At 40.2% G+C, this 22,426-nt stretch overlaps 1 protein-coding gene across 3 annotated transcripts; it reads left to right on the top strand.

Annotated features, from left to right (window-relative positions):
- Positions 1-17,921: 17,921 nt before the first annotated feature.
- On the top strand, positions 17,922-22,065 carry LOC107818052 (transcription factor bHLH79). Of its 3 annotated transcripts, none has more exons than XM_016643972.2 (6): positions 17,922-18,641; positions 19,244-19,441; positions 19,523-19,588; positions 19,790-19,858; positions 19,948-20,019; positions 21,664-22,065. In XM_016643972.2, the coding sequence occupies exons 1-6, from the start codon at positions 18,324-18,326 to the stop codon at positions 21,790-21,792; spliced, it is 852 nt and encodes a 283-aa protein (XP_016499458.1). In that variant the 5' UTR covers positions 17,922-18,323; the 3' UTR covers positions 21,793-22,065. The 3 variants fall into 3 exon arrangements, with proteins under 3 accessions (XP_016499458.1, XP_016499457.1, XP_016499459.1); XM_016643971.2 differs by having other exon boundaries at positions 17,924-18,641; positions 19,241-19,441; XM_016643973.2 differs by lacking the exon at positions 19,790-19,858 and having other exon boundaries at positions 17,924-18,641; positions 19,241-19,441.
- Positions 22,066-22,426: the final 361 nt, after the last annotated feature.

Raw genomic sequence — 22,426 nt, 5'->3', positions numbered from 1 at the left:
AATTCAATAAAGATGAAGATCCATCTCCACCTCCACTTAGAAGAAGAAAGAAGAATAAAGCTTAAAGGACTCCACTGAAGAATAAAGAAAGAAAATCTTTTTACCCTTTTAGAAATAGAGTTCACACTAGACAAATAGTCATTTAATTATTTTAAAATAGTTATTTAATTATTTTTGTAATATCTAGGATTTTGAAATCAACTAAATTTGTGTATTAAATACTTGTTTATTTAAAAGAAAATAATATAACCGATTTATAAAAGAAAAATAATATCAATTCGAGCACTTCCAATTATTTTTAGGTTTAGGTCTCTTTATATAAATAGGAAAAAGGATTGAAACTAATATTTAAGTTGACACGGTAAATTTAATTTGTAAAAGAAAAATAATAATAACAATTTTGAGCACTTTTATCTTTGAGATCTTTTTCAATCTATTGGTTATAGGAGGTTACTTTGTGAGACTTCCCCCTAAATAAAAGCCACCTTTATAGTTAATAAATTAGGGTTGTCACCTTGTATTAAATTAGTTAAATAGATCAACAATTATCATTTTTAAATTTACAGTTTTCTCCTTAGCTTTTATTTTATAACAGAAATATAAATATTTAATATATTATGTACATAAGTTTTTAAAATTTTATACTCATGATACAAGCGTAACGCGTACACTAAAAGTAGTAGATATATGAGTTAATCCACCAAAGAAGATCGGTAACCAACCATATATGGGAAGTGTAAACAGTCATAAGATGAAAATAGGAATTAGGCCATCCATATATGTACGACCAACCAAACTTCGACATTTCTCAAAATGAAAAGCCCATTTGAAAAGACAAACAAATCAATTCCGATCAAAAGCTTTGTTCCATGTTTTTTTTGATGAAGTAAAAGCTTTGTTCCATGTTGTCTTCCACGATTAAATAATGTTCCATATTCCACTTTGATGTAACAGTGGTTAAAAAAAAAAAGAGCGATTGAAGAACATTATATTATGACCCATTAAAAAGATTATAATTTAAAAAATATATTTTTGTGTGTGTCTCGTTCCAATGGGAGGGAGTAAAAATTGCACTGTGTACCCTATCTGGTCCCCTCTTTTAACTTGTACCTACTTTTAAATTTTTTTAACTAGTACCCAAAGTTTAGATAACTTTATGCATTTTTCTCCTCCTTTTTTCTTAGTCATCATCATCATCATTATCATCATCTTCTTTTCTTCTTCTCCATCGTTGTAAAAATAAAGGTGACAATGAATTCATATGGTATTTGTGGGCATATTTTTAAGGTAGTTTATGGCATTTTACAGTGGTGAGGTGTTGTGGCGCTTTATCTTTTACTACTGCTTAGGGTTTCTTATTCTTCTTCTTCTTCTTAATTGCAAAATGGGTTTGTTAGATTTATTATTGTTTTGACACATTGATGATTGAGGTTTATTCTTGATAATATTTGGGGGTTATGTTTCAAATATGAGCTCATTTGGAGTAGATTTAGGTGTTAAATCATGTATTAAATTGTTGAAATTCGAAGAACAAATTTATGTTTCTCGGCAATTTGCACTTCATACCTATGTGGCCTTAAGTACATGAAAACATTGGTTGAACTTTAGACTTATTTGGCCTTAAGTGCATCTGAAGTGTAATTTTTGTACTTCAGACCTATTTGGCCTTAAGTGCATGAAAACATTGGTTGCACTTCAGACTTATTTGGCCTTGAGTGAATCTTAAGTGTAAAATTAGACTTAATTGGCCTTAAGTGTATTGCACTTCAGACTAATTTTTCTTTAACTTCAGACCCCATAAGTGTAAAGTTGATCTTAAAGTAGGTAGGCTTGCAAAGTTTTGTGCAAAGTGGATAGAAGTTCAATCGTGACCCCCAAAACTGGGTATAAATGCAATGCCCCTCGGAGGGAGGGGGAGTTGTGGCCCAAAAGGTGATAACATAGGAAGACACAAAGTCATAAATAAGTAGAAAAAAAAGGCACTATACCAAATTCTAAGGTTTAGAGCATATGTCAAATAACCAAAGGGAGAAAGTAAAGTAGAACAAAGGCATTTGGGAAGGAGTTAGTCACTTTCATCAACTGTTGCCATCAGTATGTTACATCTTACAACTTAGAAAATTGCCAATAATCATATTGCAAATGAACTATCAAAGGCACATGCAAGTAACTCCATCTTAGGTATGGTTCGAAGTTAACTTTCGATTGGCTTGTTTTTTGCTTCACTTTGGAACTGTGTGTAGGGTAAGGGAAGAAAAATTTGGCACAAGAGAGAAACAGAATTCTACTACTTAAAAAAGGGGGTTAGGCCTATATGTTAAATCATTGATAGCTTCTTTAAACTGTAATTGTTATGACCAATTAGGGTTTTGTATTAATCAGCAGTGGCCCCAATCCTTCTCATGTCTACCAAACTATGCTTGCTTTTTGACACATATTTATCATTATTTCTCCAGACCTAGCTATTAAGACTAGTACTGTTTTTGTTAACTAACATATGCTATTTGGTAACACGAAATTATTTTTCTTTAATCCACTAGTATAACTGAAAGTTCGTATATAGCTTCACTGAGACGGAATTAAAAATAGGACCCTCTGTTTCAATTTAGATGAGCTAGTTTGTCTCGACACGAAATTTAAGGAAAAAAAAATAAACTTTTGAAATTTATGATTTTAAAAGCTCGAGGGGTAATTAAAAGTTTTGTGGGTCAATGTCATTTGTGTGGTTATAAAAGTTTCTCATTAAAGATAAAATGGGTAAAATGAAGAGTTTGTTGAATTATTTCAAATTATAAAAATATGTAATTCTTTTTGGAACAAACTAATAAGGAAAGTGTATCATCTAAATTGAAACAAAGCGACTAGTTGATAAAGCACAGGTTTGGGAACAATCTCTCAACTTAAGGGCTAATCATGAGAAGTCTATTCTATTTTAGGTTTAATTTCAATCTCTAACCAGCTAAATCGCTTAATAGGTCAGAATCTAGGTTAAGAACCTAACTCAAGAAAGAAGCTAATTATCATTTTCCCATTATGATATTTGGTGGTTATGTTCTATTTTCTAAAGTAGGATAATCATCACTAAATCAATTGCAGATTTGTCTGTTTTAGTTTTGATCAACTTTATAAAAAGTAACAAATTTTTCTCTTTTATTTATAGGTTTCAATTTCTTGTTTGTAATACATGACATCTGTCAAGAAATTAAACTGTTCTCGTGGAATTGTACAAACCATTCCTCATATGCTTTAACAAATGAAACCTAGATCTTCCTCATACGCTTTAAAAAAATGACAATTAAAGGAAGTGAAGAAAAAAATGTAAACAAGAAGCTGTAGTTGGGAAGGGGTTGTCGTCAATCATTAGAGAGGAGGGAGCTGCAATTGTAAGCACTTTATTAGAATGAGGGCTGGTAAGAACGACGAGAAAAAACTAGTCACGTTCGATGTTTATATTAATCTGATATACAAGACATATGGAGTGTGTTTGGTAGGAAGGAAAATATTTCGGAAAAATATTTTTTAAATTTTTTATGTTTGGTTGGATTAAATATTTTAGAAAACATTTTTCTTCAATTGTAGGAAAATATTTTTCAAAACTCTTTTTCAATATTCTCCTATTTCACATCCCCACCAACTCATCCTCACACCCCACCTACGCTCCACCCACCCCAATCCCACTCCACCCTGGCCCCACTCCCACCCCCACCCTACCCTAAATAGAAATATTATTAATAGTACTTTCTTTTCATGTTATAGATAGAGTATTTTTTTTCATTTCAACAAATGATAAGATCCATCTTTAGTCGAAATGGTATTAGTAAAACATTCCTGGGACGCCACGTGTCGAAGTAATCCAATTATCAGCGAAGGTCGTGGTCGAGGAGTCAGCAAAGACTGAAGTCGAGGAGTTGCCATCGAGGTCGAGGTCGAGCACCATTGACAGAGTTATAACGGCTAGTTTCAAGATAGGACATAAAAGAGAATATTCTAGTTGATATCCTCTACACTTGTACTGCTAGAATTTTTAGGAATATATTCCCTATAAATAGAAAGAGACACAATGGTAGGGAACATGTGATATTGATTTGTAAAATACACTTTGACTTTAGAGAGAGAATCAGATCTTATTGCAAGTAGGGGTATTCATAAAAACCCGAACCAAATCGAACCAAACCGAACCAAACCGAACCAAAAAAAACCGATACTTTTTAGGTTTGGTTTGGTTTTGGTCTTGAATTTTAAAAACCGATCAAATTTGATTTGGTTTTGGTTTTAATAAAAAAATAACCGAAAAAATCGAATCAAACCGACTATAAAAGTAGCTATTTAAATTTATTATTACACTTATATATATGTACATTTTTATATAAAGTTTCTAAAATTTTATGGTACATATTAGTCATTTGTATGTTTAGTCTAATTCTTTGCTATTATAATAATCTAATCTTTGCCTTTATATTCTAGTTTGATTGGTAGCTTTCTTTTGCTAAGTACAAGAATTTATTTCATGTTAAAAATAATCGATTTTTAATTGAGTACTTAAATTATTCATCACTATTTGATTCAATTATCATCAATATATCTTGGTAAATGATAGATTTCTTAAAGAGCAATTGATTTGATAGTGTTACGTTGAAAATATAGTCACCGGAATATGTATTTGGTAGTGTATGTCTCATATGTAAGGAAAAAAATCAAAAAATAACCGAAAAAACGACAAAAATCGACAAAAACCAAATCGATAAAAAACTGACTTATTTGGTTTGGTTTGGTTCCAATATTTGAAAAATCGACTTACTTAGTTTGGTTTCTTTTTAGGAAAAAACTGACCCAAACCGAACCATGAACACCCCTAATTGCAAGCATACAAACTTCACCCTTTCACTAAGATTCTTAGCTACACTTTTTCACTGGATCCGAGAATAACTCAGATATTCAAAGGATTATCTATCACTCATCTTGTTAGAAAGAACATTCACTGGTTCTATCCTTTCTTGGGTGACTAATTCGTTCTATTTACTTGAATGCAATTTATTGCTATGCATCAATATTTAATAGTATATTATTTCCTTTGACTTCTTAAATATTGTTGTGTGTTGCCGCTGCCATTAAAATATTCCTATATACTAGTATTTATTGCACTTCTAAGAACTTCATCTTTAGGATATTATTGTTAACTAAGATTAACCTCATTTATATAAATTTAATTAGTTGAATCAAGATCTACATTTTTTAGTCAAATAACTTGGAGCCGTCTGTGGGGATTTTTTAGTTAAATTTTTAGTTTCCTCTAGATCTACAATTAACGCAAGTCACTAACATCAAAAACCCTGAGATCTCCTTTCTTTGTGCGTACAAAACCATACATGGCAGGTAACCAAAGAGAAAGGACAAAAATAACAAGTGATTTCCCTAGCAACCTTATGAATGTTATCTACGAAAGCTGTGAAACAGTAGGTAGGGATGTGACGCCCAACGCATCCCCTAAGCGCAAAAGGTTGCCTCCCCCACACTGTAGCATAACAAAACACAGTGGAAAAGGGGCCTCCACGTCTGCAGAAGAAGGGACGCCCCCAGCTGTGAAAAAACTCTTCGAAGCATGGCTGACTGACATGCTAGTGAGCGTCCTCAACAAACCTGCTCCAGGCATGACTACAGAAACCGCAAGAGCTTGTATGATACAACAAACAGACGAGGAGTGCAACCGGCCAAGCACCTCTGACGACAGGTATAGCTCACAACATTATTAACAATACAGGTGACAGCGCCCTCGTTTCCGTTCTAAAGAGGATGGAAGAAATGGAGAATTAAAACAAAGCACTCCGATACTAGATGAAAGAACACCAAGAACGAGTCGACAAGATACCGGGCGCTCTCAACTTGCTGCCAAAAAGGACGCTGGCAGGTTCATAGAGCAGCCGTACAGCGATGATGCAGCTCCGCATGCCATATCAAAAACCTTCAAAATGCCACTCTACCTTAGGATGTACGACGGAATGACCGATCCTGAGGATCATGTGACTCACTACATCACCGCCGTGAAAGACAACGACCTCGCCAAGGAACAAGTGTCCTCTATTTTGCTGAAGAAGTTTGGCGAAACCCTTATGGGAGGGGCATTAACATGGTATTCACACCTACCAGCCTGCTCCGGAGAACCTTTCGAGAAAATGACTGATAAGTTCGTAACTGCCCATGCCGGAGCCAAGAAGGTCGAAACAAGAGTAAATGACATATTTGCTATTAAGCAGTCCTTGGGAAAGGGACTAAGGGACTTCCTCGCCCGATTCAATGATGGCAGTCGCCGCTTTCCAGAACGGACTGAGTATGGATGGTTCAAGAGCAACTAGAAAACTGTTGAGCCGATTGATGAAATATCCCCCAACCACTTGGGACAAAATCCATTATGCTTATTGCGCCGAAGTCCGAGCAAATGAAGACGACCTCAACGGACCAACTCATCGGCTAACATCGGTGCAAACAGAATCTAGAAAGGAACAAAGAGACAACATCAGGAGGGATCACCCAGTTCCGCGGCCCAACAGGGAACGGTACCAACCATATGTCAGGGGCGGCCACCGCACCTTCCCCCCGCTATTAAGAATGCCCGTCCAGGCCAAGGACATGGACTCACCGGAACGAAAGAGGTATGCCCCCTTTAATATCTGCTCACAATTTTTTTTGTCACCTACAGAAATAGTCTACGCTCTTGAGAAACTCGGAACAAAGGTGAAGTGGCCGCCGAAGATGAGATCAGACAAAACACCAGAAAATCCGACGCCCTCTATGAGTTCCACCAGGAACGTGGGCACAAAACTGAAGATCACATCACCCTCAGACAAGAAGTCGTAAATATGTTGCGGCAGGGACACCTCAAAGAACTGTTAAGCAACAAGGGGAGAATCAATTTCGCCAGAGGACGTGAACATCAAGGCCCGCCGAAGCCGCCATCACCAACTCGTACTATCAATATGATCAACGGCGGCATCTGCGATGATGCCTCTATCAACTGCGTGAAATTCACCATCACTCACAAGCTCAAGCAGTCTATTACCTGCGAACGGCACGACGGACTTGAAAAAAGTATCATCTTCGATGAGTCGGATGCCGACGGTTTGACTTTTTCTCATAATGATGCCCTTGTTATTACTTTATGTATTTTAGATACCGATGTAAAACGCATCATGGGGGACGATGGAAGTGGAGCATGCATTATCCATCCCCGAGTCCTCACCTAAAAGTGACTCGAGGACAAGATAGTGTCGCACTGCATCACGCTAACCGTCTTTAATAATGCATTTGAACGGACGACCAGGGACATTACACTCCCCTTCTTGGCCAGCGGCGTGATTCTGGAGACGACATTCCACATCATGGACCAGGCCACCGCGTATAACGCCATCGTGGGACGACCATGGATACATCCCATGAGAGCCAACCCATCCAACCTATACCAAGAAATTAAATTCCCAACACCAGGGGGAATATTCAGCATACGCAGAGAATAGCATACGTCCTGGAAATGCCACTGCATTGCCTTAGATAGCACGGCAACCCAACAGAAAAAAGACAAGCAAAAAGAGGCATATCGATCAACAGGGCCGAGGTTGACATAAGAAGAGACTGGGGACTTCATCATGGATCTCGACACGGTCGAGGCTACAGATTCGACCATAGAAGACTTCGACCCCATTCAATTGGACCTCAACGATAGTAGCGAAAAGGCCTATATCGGCTACAAACTCCGGGAACTAGGTACATTCAATCAATTATTAATATCTAATGCAAATTTGTTTGCCTTCAGCCATGCAGACATGCCAGGCATCCCAAGGAAAATTGCCACACACAAATTAAACGTCGACCCATTCCACCTCCTAGTAAGACAGGTCGGGCGTAAATTCAAGTCTGTCATTAACGATGCAGTCCGCGAGGAGGTGGAAAAACTGTTAGAGAACAGCTCTATAAGAGAGTCGAAGTACTCCAAGTGGATCGCCAACATAGTGATGGTAAAACAAAGATGGGAAATGGTGGATGTGCGTAGATTTCACAGACTTGAACAAAGCATCTCCGAAGGATTCATTCTTGTTACCTCATATCGACCAACTCATCGACGCAACAGTCGGGCACGAACTATTAAGTTTCTTGGACGCTTACTCGGGCTATAACCAAATTATTGTGGAGGAAGAAGACCAAGAGAAGACCACGTTCATCACCCGCCAAGGAACGTATTATTATAGGGTCATGCCGCTTGGGCTGAAGAACGCGGGGGCTACATATCAAAGATTGGTAACAAAGATGTTCAAAGACCAGCTCGGTAAGACCATAGAGGTATATAAAGACGACATGCTTTTTTGTATCACAGCGAAGAATCGAGGTCAACCCAGACCAAATCAAAGCTATCGAGGGATACCGGAACTCTTAACCACAAAAAAGCAAGTCCAAAGGTTGACTGGCCGAATCGCCGCCTAATCAAGTTTCATCTCGCGGTCGTCGGATATATGTCACAAATTTTTTGGCATACTCAAAAAGGACAACGCCCTCTAATGGACTCCCGAGTGCGTCCAAGCTCTGCGAGAACTGAAGGCATAACTATCATCACCACCCATGCTTTCAAAACCCGAACATGGGGAGCAACTCCTCGCCTATCTAGCCGTATCCGAGGTAACGGTAAGCGCAGTCTTGATACGCGAAAACAAAGGTACATAATATCCCATCTATTACATTAGCAAAACACTCATCGACTTCGAGATGAGGTACCCGTACCTCAAAAAATTGGCTCTGGCCTTGGTCATAGCTTCACGAAAACTTAGACCCTATTTCCAATGCCACCACATCTCGGTCGTCACGGCCTTCCCCTTGAGGAGTATTTTGCATAAACCCGAGCTATCGGGGAAGCTGGCCAAATGGGCCATCGAGCTAAGCGAGTACTGTGTCACATACCAGTCGCGAACGGCGATAAAGTCGCAAGTGCTTGCCGACTTCGTCCCCGACTTTAGTGCAAAAATAATGCCTAAAGTCGAAAGGGAAGCCGTCCAAGCTTCACTCCAAACACAAGACCTCTGGGTCTTATACACCGATGGCGCATCCAACACATCAGGGTCCAAACTGGGACTCATATTAGAGGTCCCTACAGGCGAAGTAATTCGCCAATCCATAAGGTGCCCGGATATGACTAACAATGAGGCTGAGTATGAGGCCATAATTGCAGGGTTGAGGCTAGCACTCAAGTATTGGGCAAAACGGTTGAAACTCTGCTATGATTCCCAGCTCGTAGTCTACCAAGTCACAGGACTTTCCAAATCAAGGAACAAAGGTTACAAAAATACCAGACCAAAATCTGCAAGCTATTACCTAGGTTTGACGGATGCTAGCTCGATCAGATCCCACGGGCGCAGAATGCCGAAGCAGACGGCATCGCCAAATTGGTCGCAACTACCAAAAGCATCACGACCGGGGACAAAAGTGTAGTCTATCTCCTCAACTCATCACTAGACCAAATCAAGGTAAGAACCATAAACTTAACTTAGGATTGGCGCAATCGTATTATCGCATATTTGCAGAACGGCATGCTCCTAGGAGACAAGAAAGAAGCTAAGAAAATAATAATGCAAGCAGCCAGATACAATCTCCTTCATAGCGACCTATACAAGAGGACTTACGGCGGCCCTCTGGCGAAATATTTGGGCCCGAACCAAACCCAGCGCGTCCTCGAAGAAGTCCATGAAGGCCATTGCGGTGCTCACTACGGCAATCGAGCACTGGTCAGATGCCTCATACGGGCAGGATACTATTGGCCCACCATGAAAAAGGATGCCGCAGACTTCGTGAGGAAATGCGAACAGTTCCAAAAGTACGGCCCAATGATTCACCAAGATGGAGAGGTAATGTACGATTCCTTTTGGTTTTAACTGACTATTTCTCTAAATGGGTGAAAGCAGGAGCATTCGCCCAAATACGGGAATATGAGGTAATCAACTTTATATGGAGAAACATCATCTGCCAATTTGGCCTACCCAAGGAGATCGGTTATGATAACGGACCCCAGTTCACGGAAAAAAAAAATCGTTGAGTTCTTCGATAAATGGCATATCGAGAGGATACTCTCAACCCCATATCACCCAGCGGGTAATGGGCAAGCAGAATCCTCCAACAAGTCCATACTAAACATTATGAAAAAAGCTCAAAGATGCTAAGAGACTATGGCCGGAAATACTACCAGAAGTATTATGGGCCTACCGAACAACTCCGAAGAAGAGCACAGGAGAGACGCCCTACTCTTTGGTCTATGGGACTGAGGCAGTATTACTGGTCGAGGTCATAGAACCCAGCCTAAGGTACTCCCACAAAAGCGGCACATCGATGAAATCAACCAACCAAAAGATATGGCGTACATAAGAATGGTCGCCCAAAAATAACAAGTAGAACGCTATTACAACAAGAAAGCAAAGGTCCAGCCGCTTAAAGTCGGGGACTACGTACTGAAAGCCAAAACTCAAGCGAGCAAAGACCCTCGGGAAGGCAAGCTGGGAACAAACTGGGATTGTCCATATAAAATCACAGCCAAAGCGCACAAGGGTTCATTCCAACTAGAGACAATGGAAGGAAAGCATCTACCAAACAACTGGAACATCAACCACCTCAAATACTTCAACTTCTAAGAGAAAAAGTGTCCCTCAAGTCGTACTCTTTTTCCATCACTTGAGTTTTGTCCCATTTGTATTTTCTCAAGGAGGTTTTTAACGAGACGACGAAGGGAACATTTTGAGTCAAAGTACGCGAGGGTAGGAACACCAGCCAACACCCAAAATATGTAATTTTCTCCAAGTATGTAACCAAAGCAACACTGTCAAAGTAATAAGAAACTTACGTTTATGAGGACACCTTTTTCGTATCAAGGTTATGTTCGACCTCGCTCGAACAAACACCTACCGGCCCTCGGTCGTGATTTAACAAAAGGTTATGTTCGACTAAGCTCGAACAAACACCTACCGGCCCTCGTCCTCAATTTAACGAAATGTTATGTTCGACTAAGCTCGAACAAACACCTACCGACCCTCGACCGCGATTTAACAAAAGGTTATGTTTGATTACGCTCTAATAAACACCTATCGGCCCTCGGCCACATCTCAACAAAGAAACGCATTCGACCTATGAATATTCGGCTCCAAGGCCATGACCAACTAAAAGACAACAACAATAAGGAGGACAAAAGCGAAACGAGCAAACAATAGAAGCAAAAAACATACAAGTATAGAAAATAAACCACAGGAAGGGAAAAAGATGCAAGGAACAACTTTGATATCTCATACTTAAACTGTTTACAAAGGCTCGTGAAGACGTCGACAAAAATACACAAAAACGTCAAAAAGAAAACTACTAGTCGCCGCCATCACGACCTTCAGTGCCCTCTCCAACTCGATCTTCAATGACACCGCCACCCTAACCACTGATACCCTCACCATCTCGATCCCCCTCGCCATTGCCACCTTCACCCCCAGGATAAACGATATTGTACCAGGCATTCTCCTCAAGCCGGTTTACACCATCGCACCCATTCTTCTCATTGGCCTCGGGCGTAGCGGGATCATATCCACAAGTGACTCGAGCATCACGAGCTTTAACACGAGCATCTTCGAGGGCAGTCTCAGAAATAGACCCCACCGCATGCAAATCTCGAAAGATATCTAACTAGGCCTCGGCATGAATCCATTCCTCATATAACTCCCGAGGTACATAGGAAAAATCTGAAACACGGGAAGAGGACGGATGTGCAAGTAATTGGGCCTTCTCGGCCTCCAAAGCAACCACTCGATCATGAAGAATAGAGTTATCCACTACTAAAAAATTCGATTTTAGCGACGGACAAATTTTGTAGCTAAACAGAAATATCCGTCGCTAATCTCATTTAGCAACGGATTAGCGACAGATTATTAAGAAATTCTGCTAGCTACGAGCAATTTAGCGACAGATTAGCGACGACGTTCATAGCTAATTCCAGATTTTTTTTTAGTGATCTTTCTCCAGCTCTCTGATCCTCTCCTCGAGTCGTTCTTCCTTAGCTCTTGCTATTGATTTAACATTCTCTCACTCGTCTTGGAGAGTCCTATTTGCCAATTCAAGCATCTTCGTCCTCCTCCAAGCATCCAAACGAGCGGACTCCGCCTTCTCAAGCTCTTTTTGCTTCTCGACGGTTTCACTATTGAGGGCCTCCAACTGAAGTCATCACTCTTCTAACTGCCCCCACAACTCGGCCACTTGATCTTGAAGGTTACTGTATTGGGCCTCCACGTCCCTGCTGACCTCAAGCTCTTCTTCCCTACTCCTCAACATCCCCTCAAGAATGTTACATTTCTCGATGGCTCCCACCGATCTCGGAACTCGGCTTAATATCATCTCCCACGAGAATGATCGTCGTTTCACGCAGCAAAAAGTCCCCTTCCGTTGCGTAAACGGGCCGGGTGACTCCGTCACTAACATCCACAGACCTCCTCTTTCGAGGCAGTAGATCTCCATCACTAGGAAAATTTTCATCGTCCTCGTCGATGAGAGAATATAGAGGAGAAGTCGAAGTCTCCATGGCCGAAGTGGAACAAATTTAGACACAGCGACAGATGGATCAAGAACAAAGATAGTATCAGTCGCGGTCAAAATAGGGGTGAAAATTGAGGACGTCGTAGCCTTCCTCTTCCGGAATGAGGGCGGGGGAGCTCTCGACCTCCTTGTAGACCCCCTGTCCGAAGCTAAGCAAAAATCAAAAAAAGGAAAATCAGCGAAGGAAAACTAAAAAAAATTGATAGTAAAAGGAAATTACCAGTCAAAGGGAGAGTAGGCCCGAACTTCTTGAAAAAACTTGGCCATTCACGAATCCCTACGATGTGAGGGATGATCCGCTCGACCCAGTCAGAAATATCAGCGTCTAAAGGAGGCGAAAACGTCTTGGCTGCAAAAGAAGAAGGCGAGAAGTCAAAATTCGGGACCGAACACAAGGGAGAAATCAAAGTACTTACGCATATTGTTCCAAGTCTCAGGAAAGCCGTTGACATTGGCCACACCGTCCTCGATTCTAACATTGGCCAGAATTGACGACTGGCCTTGTCATCCATCTTCACCACCAAGCATTTTCTCCCTCGGTGGCGAAGGTTCAACATTGTTCCCCTATAAAATCTAGGTGCGAACAGATGAATTAAGTGTCACAGTGTCAGTTCAACCCCGGCCAACTCAGTAAACTTAGTGAGCATTTTTATAGCTTTATAAACGTATGGAGCGAGCTGAGCAGGACAAATGCCGTAGTGACGACAGAACTCTTCCACCAGCGGAAGGAGGGGAAAAGAGTAGCCGACTTGGAAGGGGTAGGTGTAGAGGGCGCAATACCCAGGATGGTGGACCTGTATCGTATCCCCTTTGGTCGGGATCAACTCGATATAGTTGGGAAGGCCGAATTTAGCCTTAAGCTCCGCTAATTCCTTCACCGTCATCGTCGACTGAAAAGCTCTAGGAGCGTTCTTCGGTGACTTGGTGAAATCGGGCCTGGAATCAGGGTTGCATGGGACTATCTCCTCCACCGATGGGAAAGATACATCCTCAACGGTGGAAGGAACGCTCTCCCCATGGGAGGGGAATACCACTACCAATGGAGCAACATAACTCCCATCTCCATCCTCAGATGGTAAGTTAGACATGATTCAATGTAAGGAAGGAGAATAACAAGCAATAGGGAGTGAGGAACAACGTAAGTCACTGAAACAGAGAGTTGAAAGGATTCTGCAAAGAAGATGAAGGAGAAGCTATTGCTTAAAGAAAAGAAAGAGTTTGGAAAAAGTTTCAAAATCAAAAAACCTTGCCTTATTTACAAGGTTTGAGATACACCAAAATCGAAACGGCGGGTCATAATTAGCATGAAGATCGAAATGACAGAGCCAATCAAGGGTCACACCTTAGTTGATACAATGCGTTGGTAAACGTCGTCATTATGACGCATGATGTCATGGAGTTAATCTCTCTCGGAACAGAGGGGGCCGAGGGAAGGGACTACCTGCTCGATATTCTTCAACAGGTCACGATCCATGGGGATCGCGATAGTCCTCGTAGTCCCCTCCAACCTTATCTTAAGATGGGTAAGCCCTTCCTCCATCATCCTCAGGTCGCCTACATCAATGTCAGAACCTGACTCATCGCCCTCCTCAGCAATGCCTTTGCCCCTCTCATTGGCCGGCAAGGAGGTGTCTGCAGATGTTCGAGAGGTCGATGCCTCATCTTGCCGCGTAGTATCAAGAACATCAGCAGCCGTCCCTTCGATCTCCATTGCCGCAGAAGGAAGAGACATGTCCACATGGGCTCCCACCGATCTCGGAACCTCGAAACTCAGGTTAATATCATCTCCCACAAGAATGGTCGTCGTTTCACGCAGTGAAAAGTCCCCTTCCATCGCATAAACGGGCCGGGTGACTCCGTTACTAGCATCCACGGAGCTCCTCTTTCAAGGCAGTAGATCTCCATCACTAGGAAAAGGTTTATCATCCTCGTCGATGAGAGAAATAGAGGAGAAGTCGAAGTCTTCACGGCCGAAGTGGGAACAAATTCAGACGCAATGGCAGAGGGATCAAGAACAAAGATAGTATCAGTCGCGGTCAAAACAGGGGTGAAAATTGAGGACGTAGTAGCCTTTCTCTTCTAGAACGAGGGCGGGGGAGCTCTCGACCTTCTCGTAGACCCCCTGGCCGAAGCTAAGCAAAAATCGAAAAAAGGAAAATCAGCGAAGGAAAACTAAAAAAAAATTGATAGTGAAAAGGAAATTACCAGTCAAAGGGAGAGTAGGCCCGAACTTCTTGAAAAAACTTGGCCATTCACGAATCCCTACGATGTGAGGGAGGAGCTGCTCGACCCAGTCAGAAATATCAGCGTCCAAAGGAGGCTGCAGCGTCTTGACTGCAAAAGAAGAAGGCGAGAAATCAAAATTCGGGACCGAACACAGGGGAGAAATCAAAGTACTTACGCATATTGTTCCAAGTCTCAGGAAAGTCGTTGACATTGGCCACACCGTCCTCGATTCTAACATTGGCCAGAATTGACGACTGGCCTTGTCATCTATCTTCACCACCAAGCATTTTCTCCCTAGGTGGCGAAGGTTCAGCATTGTTCCCCTATAAAAGCTAGGTGCGAACAGATGAATTAAGTGTCATTGTGTCAATTCAACCCCGGCCAACTCAGTAAACTTAGTGAGTATTTTTATAGCTTTATAAACGTATGGCGCGAGCTGAGCAGGACAAATGCCGTAGTGACGACAGAACTCTTCCACCAGCGGAAGGAGGGGAAAAGAGTTGCCGACTTAGAAGGGGTAGGTGTAGAGGGCGCAATACCCAGGATGGTGGACCTGTATCGTATCCCCTTTGGCCGGGATCAACTCGATATGGTTGGGAAGGCTGAATTTAGCGTTAAGCTCTGCTAATTCTTTCACCGTCATCATCGACTGAAAAGCTCTAGGAGCGTTCTCCGGTGACTTGGTGAAATCGGGCCTGGAATCAGAGTTGCATGGGACTATCTCCTCCATCGATGGGAAAGATACATCCTCAACGGTGGCAGGAACGCTCTCCCCATGGGAGGGGAATACCACTGCCAATGGAGCAACATAACTCCCCTCTCCATTCTCAGACGGTAAGTTAGACATGATTCAATGTAAGGAAGGAGAATAATAAGCAAGAGGGAGTGAGGAACAATGTAAGTCGCTGAAACAGAGAGTTGAAAGGATTCTGCAAAGAAGATGAAGGAGAAGCTATTGCTTAAAGAAAAGAAAGAGTTTAGAAAAAGTTTCAAAATCAACAAACCTTCCCCTATTTATAAGGTTTGAGATGTACCAGAATCGAAACGGCGGGTCATGATTAGCATGAATATCGAAACGACAGAGCCAATCAAGGGTCACACCTTAGTTGATACAACGCGTTGGGAAACGTCGTCATTATGACGCATGATGTCATGAAGTCACTTTTTCTTTTGGACTAGATGGCTCCAACAGACTTCCCGGGAAATTCAAAAAATTCAAAATATGCGGACCTCAGAAGGCCACGTAGCCCTGTCTCCACGACCACGACCTCAGCCAACTCTATAGAATTGTATCATAAACGATATTGTTGGCTCACCGACCTCGATAAGTAGAGGGACTAACTGTATGGGTCAAAATCCATCTTTAGTCGAAATGGTATTAGTAAAGCATTCATGGGACGCCACATGTCGAAGTAATCTAATTATTAGCGAAGGTCGTGGTCTAGGAGTCAGCAAAGACTGAAGTCGAGGAGTTATCATCGAGGCCGAGGTCGATCACCCTTTATAGAGTTATAACTGCTTGTTTCAAGATAGGACATAAAAGAGAATATGTTGTTTCAAGACAAAGATTCTTGGCTACACTTTTCCACTGGATCCGAGATTAACTCAGATATTCAAAGGATTATCCATCACTCATCTTGTTAGAAAGAACATTCACTGGTTCCATCCTTTCTTGGGTGGCTCATTCGTTCTATTTACTTGAATGTCATTTATTGCTATGCATCAATATTTAATGCTATATTATTTCCTTTGCCTTCTTAAATATTGTTGTGTGTTGCCGCTGTCATTAAAATATTCCTACATAGTATTTATTGCACTTCTGAGAACTTCATCTTTGCGATATTATTGTTAACTAAGATTAATCCTCATTTATATAATTTAATTAGTTGAACCAAGATATATATTTTTTAGTCAAACAAAAATATTTTCTGAAAAAATATTTTCTATGAAAATCATTTTCCTTCGTACCAAACACACCCATGATATAAATTGTTATCATCGGACCCTTATTAATTAGTTCACGTTTACTCAATTATACCAATAACCATAGTCAATACAAGTTATTGTAAATATTGAATGTGAGTAAAACTTTTCGAAATGATCTGTTGAATAGTACACGACTTTTTCGACGAAAGGAAAATGCAATTGAGGAAATTTAAGCCACAAATGACTTTTCATCTTTTTCTTTCTATACTGAATCCCTTGATATAAATAAAACACAAGGATCTATTTGGTGAGTTTTTAAAATCTACTAATCGAAAAACAAATGGTTCGTATTGGTAAGAAACTTAGATATACGGTGAACATAGAATTAGGTGAGGTAAATTAAGCTTTAAACTTGAATAAAATAGAATTTGTGTATATTTTCTGTTATTTTTCTTTTCTATATTTGGAGTAAAAATCAAAGCAGCAAGTTCTTTGAGAGGACATTAAAGAATCTGACCGAAGTTTAAATAATTGTGTCTCTTTTCTCCTTCTTTCTAACTAATTATTGGTGAATCTAGCCTTGATGCAATTAATTAATTTTGCGTAAGAAATAGTAGTAATATTTTAGTAAATTCAGAAGTTTTTTTTTTCTACTGTCGGGAGTCTTTATTTTGGCTGTAGAACCAAGTGGGGTCTGTTTTACAATTAGCCTGTGTTTACCATGGGGGAATCGTCTCACTCTCAGTCGAGTGATTTTACTGTATTGCCTGTACAACTGACATTAATTATATGAGATTTTTTTTTATTTTACATATTTGTGGACACAGATCACAAAATTATTATAAAATAAAAAAGAGACCTCGTATTCAGTTGCGTTAAACACAAAATAAAATTTTTCTTCTCAATCAAACACTTTGAGGAGGACAAAGTTGAATTTACTCGTAATTTAAAAATGATATACGGAGCATGTACATCTGTAAATCACGACGCCATTTTTATATACTGCTTAAGCTGAGATTTGTAAGGCGTGCGATCCCAAAAATAATCCAGATTAGAAAAGTTGATCCCGACGCGCCCGCGAAGTACTCGATTCAACTGCAACAATAAAATGATCTCGACAAGACCACGTGGCTCTCTATAAAAGCGAGTAGAAGACACAGCAGAAACCAGCGAATTGTTCACTTCCTATCCGAGAATACCGCTCTCTCTCTCTCACACTCCATTTTTTTTTTGCTTAGCTTAATTTATCAAGAAGACCCATATACTTGCGCTAAATTGCGCCGAGGGGCACACTGCGCACCCCAATCTTCATCTTCTCCCTCTCTAGTCTCTACCTCACATCACAGTAGTCTTTGTCTCTCTGGCTTTCACTTTCAGGCTTTAAACTTCTATATAATAATAACCCAAACATTTTCAAAAAAACACACTTACACTAACACTAACACTTGCATTTCTCCCCCCATAACCACAACTACTTAAGCTCAAAACCTAGGGTTTTCTTTTTTCTGTCCACTCATCTCGTGTTAATAAAGTTCACACTAATCATTAAACACGAATGTATATAATTGTGAATTGTTGAAATGGATCCACCTATTATTAATGAGGCATCATTCTCGGCGGCCAACCCGAGTTCTTACAGCTTAGCTGAGATTTGGCCGTTTTCCACCGCAGCAAATGGTGGCGGCAACGGCGACCTTGGTGGAGGAGGCCTGGGTCTCAGAATGAGCAGCTTTACGGATTTATTAGAGGCGGCTGCTAACTCCGTTAACGAATCTACTGTGACGGAGCAAAGCGGAAGAAGCGGCGGCGGCGGCGGAACTGCTGCTGTCAGGAAGAGGGATGTGAATTCGGAGGATGACTCTTCTAAGCTTGTTTCTACTAGTGATGCTAATGATTTGGTAATTATAATTATAACTAACTTTCTAATTGCTCTTTTTTGGTTTAAGTACAAGACTAAGCGGGATGTGGATAGATTACTGTTGATTTGACATTGAAATTTGTCTAATTATTATTTTCCTGCCTAATGTCTTACATTTTTGGAAGAATAAATAGTATTTCTCATTGAGTTGAGTCACTTTTACATGTCAATTTCGTAATTTGTTCTCTCAGTTCTCTTCTTGTTATGTCTAAAAGCAATTCTTCGTCATTGGTGATGAATTATTAAGTTTTTGATGCTTGTCAAACAGAACATATACTAAGCAATTCCTTGAGCTGTAAGTTGATGATGTATGTGCCAATTGTCAATTTGCTTGGTGAACCATTTCATTCGGATCAAGTTAGATTTCAGCATAACCCGACTTCTAAGTCTTCAGCTGATGAAAATTCTCTTCTGCTTCACAATTTAGAGGTTTCATAATTTTTTCAAATACTTTGCTGGTTGAGAATCAGCTCCTGGATTTACCATATACCTTTAGATCAAATTCTTATCTTGATATGGTTTCCAGACTTTATGAAGCTACGTATTGATTTTTCTTATTAATTCAAATTATGTTCGCAGCAGGATGGTTCAGTCGCCAAACGCCAGAAAGCATCAGAATCTAAAGAAGAAAATGGCGGCTCAAAGGTAGAAGCAGAATCCAGTTCCCGGACGGTTAACAAGGGCACTGAACAAAGTAGTAAACCTGAGCCACCCAAGGATTACATCCATGTAAGGGCAAGAAGGGGTCAAGCTACTGACAGTCACAGCCTAGCAGAGAGGGTATCACATTCTCTGAACTTTCATAACTTTAATTGTCTGATGATTTTTTCATATTGGCTGAGCAGATTCTTTATTTATCAGGCGAGGAGAGAAAAAATTAGCGAGAGGATGAAAATTCTGCAAGATTTGGTTCCTGGATGTAATAAGGTTAGTATTTTTTTTGAAATTATTTCTAATCTCTACAGCGAGCACGTGGGCTCCCCGTTAGAAATAGTGGTGGCTATTATAAAAAAATGGTGATACTCTTACCATATCTACTAACGGGAACCTACATCAGTATCTTCTGTGCTTGTAAGGTTGAAGCATTTCATGTATAATTAGCATTTTTCGCGTGACTTAGTAATACAGGTTATTGGAAAAGCTCTTGTTCTTGATGAAATAATAAATTATATCCAGTCACTACAGCGTCAAGTGGAGGTAGTTCCTCATCTTCGTAGTGGTTGTCCTTTTGGGTCTTATGAACTCAGCCATAACCTCATCTTTTTTCTCTCAATTGAACTTTCCAGTTCTTGTCCATGAAGCTTGAAGCAGTCAATTCAAGGATGAGCCACCCTATAGATACCTTTCCTTCAAAAGATGTAAGTATTTGGTGTTCTTTTTCCTTATCACAGGTAGCTGGTAGATGGATTCAGGTTTATGTTGATCTAAGACTAAAACACTATATCTGTTCTATCTGTTAAGCCTTTCAAATTTTTGGAGTCAATAATCTACAGGTGGATAATAACTTGCTGAAGGTTATTTTATCTGATATTTTGTTTACTTCAGATATTGTAGATTTGGTAAAGTAAATGCCAGAAATGGTAGATATCTTTCACTGCCCATTTTCTATATCATATTTGCTCATGGCTGCAGTTGAAATCTCTTTCACCCAAAGACTCTGGACCTAGAAGTTTAAGTAGTATTAGGCGCCATGGTTGTGAGAAATTATGTGATGGTTAAGTAAAGTTATTGAATTAGTTGATTTTGATATCTTCCTCAAGCATCCTATGAATGCTTGAACTCTTGCAACCACATTTCTCGAAAGAAATGCATTCATGAAAACATTGAAAACTTGTGCTCTCTTTTGATTTGAACCTTTTGGATGAAACTGATTTGCCACTAGACTGACTCTAAGTCAGTTCTCTTGAGGTAGTGTCAACAGGAAATCACCTACATTAGTGTCTGGAGCGTTGCTATGTGCCAAATTGCAGTTCTGGGAAAGCTTTCCACATATTTTTTGATCAGATAGTAGCTGAGACTTTTCTCTAGATAGGGCACGGCTTGTTTCTAGACTCCTGATACCTTTGCCATATCTTATAATTTTGTTTTACTCTAGGCATTAATTGTAAGAATCCAGCATAGAACAGCAAGGGAAATTTTTATATGGTTAATTTAGTTTAAGTTACTATCGAGCTTTGGAGTATAGACTGGAACCATCTCCAATATGCTTCAAGGAATTTGGTATCACAACTCATCAGATAGACTGTTGTGTAGAAGCACAAAAGGAGCTTTTTGTGACCACTTTTCTTTTACTTTCTTGCACGCGTTATTTTTTTTTCTTATCGTTTTCGGGGTGGGGTAGATTTGGTCTGGAAGGTTATCACCATTATACAATTCTTTTGCTACCCAATCCCATCTTCATAGTGATGATGTTTAAGGGGAGGTTTTGAAAGTGAAGTTTAAGCTTTTCGCAGCATTGCTAAATCTGCACTTTACCATGCGAAATTAAATGACATGACATTTGGACAGATGTAGACCTTTTCTGACAAGCTTCCATGTTTTTGTTGTCTGATGCCACAATAAAGTCTGTGACGTACTTGCTACTTCTTTTGCCCCACTTTCCAGCTTTCACTTTTCCAGTCCTTTGTTCTCTCAATGTATTGTTTTCTTGTATGACTTGACCTTGTTGGTCCTTGAGAATTGTGTGGATATAGACTACACGGATTTTGTTTCTCTACCACAGTCTGCGGTGCTCGTGTGAGCTTATGCTCACCTTCTTGAGCTACATACCAAGCTGAGTTCTCTTTGCCAACTGAACTGCTACTACTGTTTTCATTCATGCATCATCGCTAGGCACTAATGATCTTTTTCAGTAGTTTCAATGTCAAGTTAGACCCTAAAATATTCATATTCATTGCAACACAAGCTAGTGTTTGATTCTTTTCGTGTTTCTATACGAATAATTTTTTGTGGAAAGCTTCTTATCACTTTCTTGATTTCTGGGCCCTCTACTTCTCTTGCAGCTTGCACCGTCAGCATTTGATGCCACTGGAATGATTTTTGGCGCACAAGCACCTAGAGAATATGCTCAAGGAGCACAATCCGAGTGGCTCCATATGCAGGTTGGTAGCAGCTTTGACAGAGCAACATGACAGATGCCCTAATGAATTTGAATATAGGTTATTTAGGAATATTAGTCTTCCACTTCATCATGATGTTTGTGAGGGAACCTTGGCATTGGATCCTACAACTGTCCAGCAGCTGTTCCACTGTAGAAGAAGCATTCTTAAATTTGTAATCATAATCACCCTCATTTCCAGTAGAATTGTCTGTTTTATCTTGTATGATCAAGGTCGTCTAACTCAGTGTACTTGTACTATGTTGTATTGGTATAAGAAATAGACTACGCAGACTTTCTCGCTGTACTAGGCACAGACGCCTTCCCATTCTGAACGCGCTGAACATGCACAATCTCTCAGAATGTATTCTTGCTCAAAGAACATATAACAAAATATATAAGACATCCAAACTAAATAAAGTATAGGGGAAGAACATATGAAAAATGGCCTGAAATTGAGTATTTCTATTTCCACATTAGTCTGGAAGCTGGTAACTGGTTATATTTGTAAAGATTAAGATAAAACTTAGAAGGAGAAGCAGAGGTTTGGCAGGCACCAGAATAGGATTCTTCTGTTGTTCGAGAGTTTCACTTTTTAGCTGTGGGCCTATAGTAGCCAAACTACCTAGTTAGAGACCTAAAACTCGGTGGGTTTATGCTTCACTAGG

This window comes from Nicotiana tabacum, chromosome 4, assembly GCF_000715075.1.
Source record: "Nicotiana tabacum cultivar K326 chromosome 4, ASM71507v2, whole genome shotgun sequence".
NCBI lineage: Eukaryota > Viridiplantae > Streptophyta > Magnoliopsida > Solanales > Solanaceae > Nicotiana > Nicotiana tabacum.
This window is presented reverse-complemented; position numbering and strand designations above follow the sequence as displayed.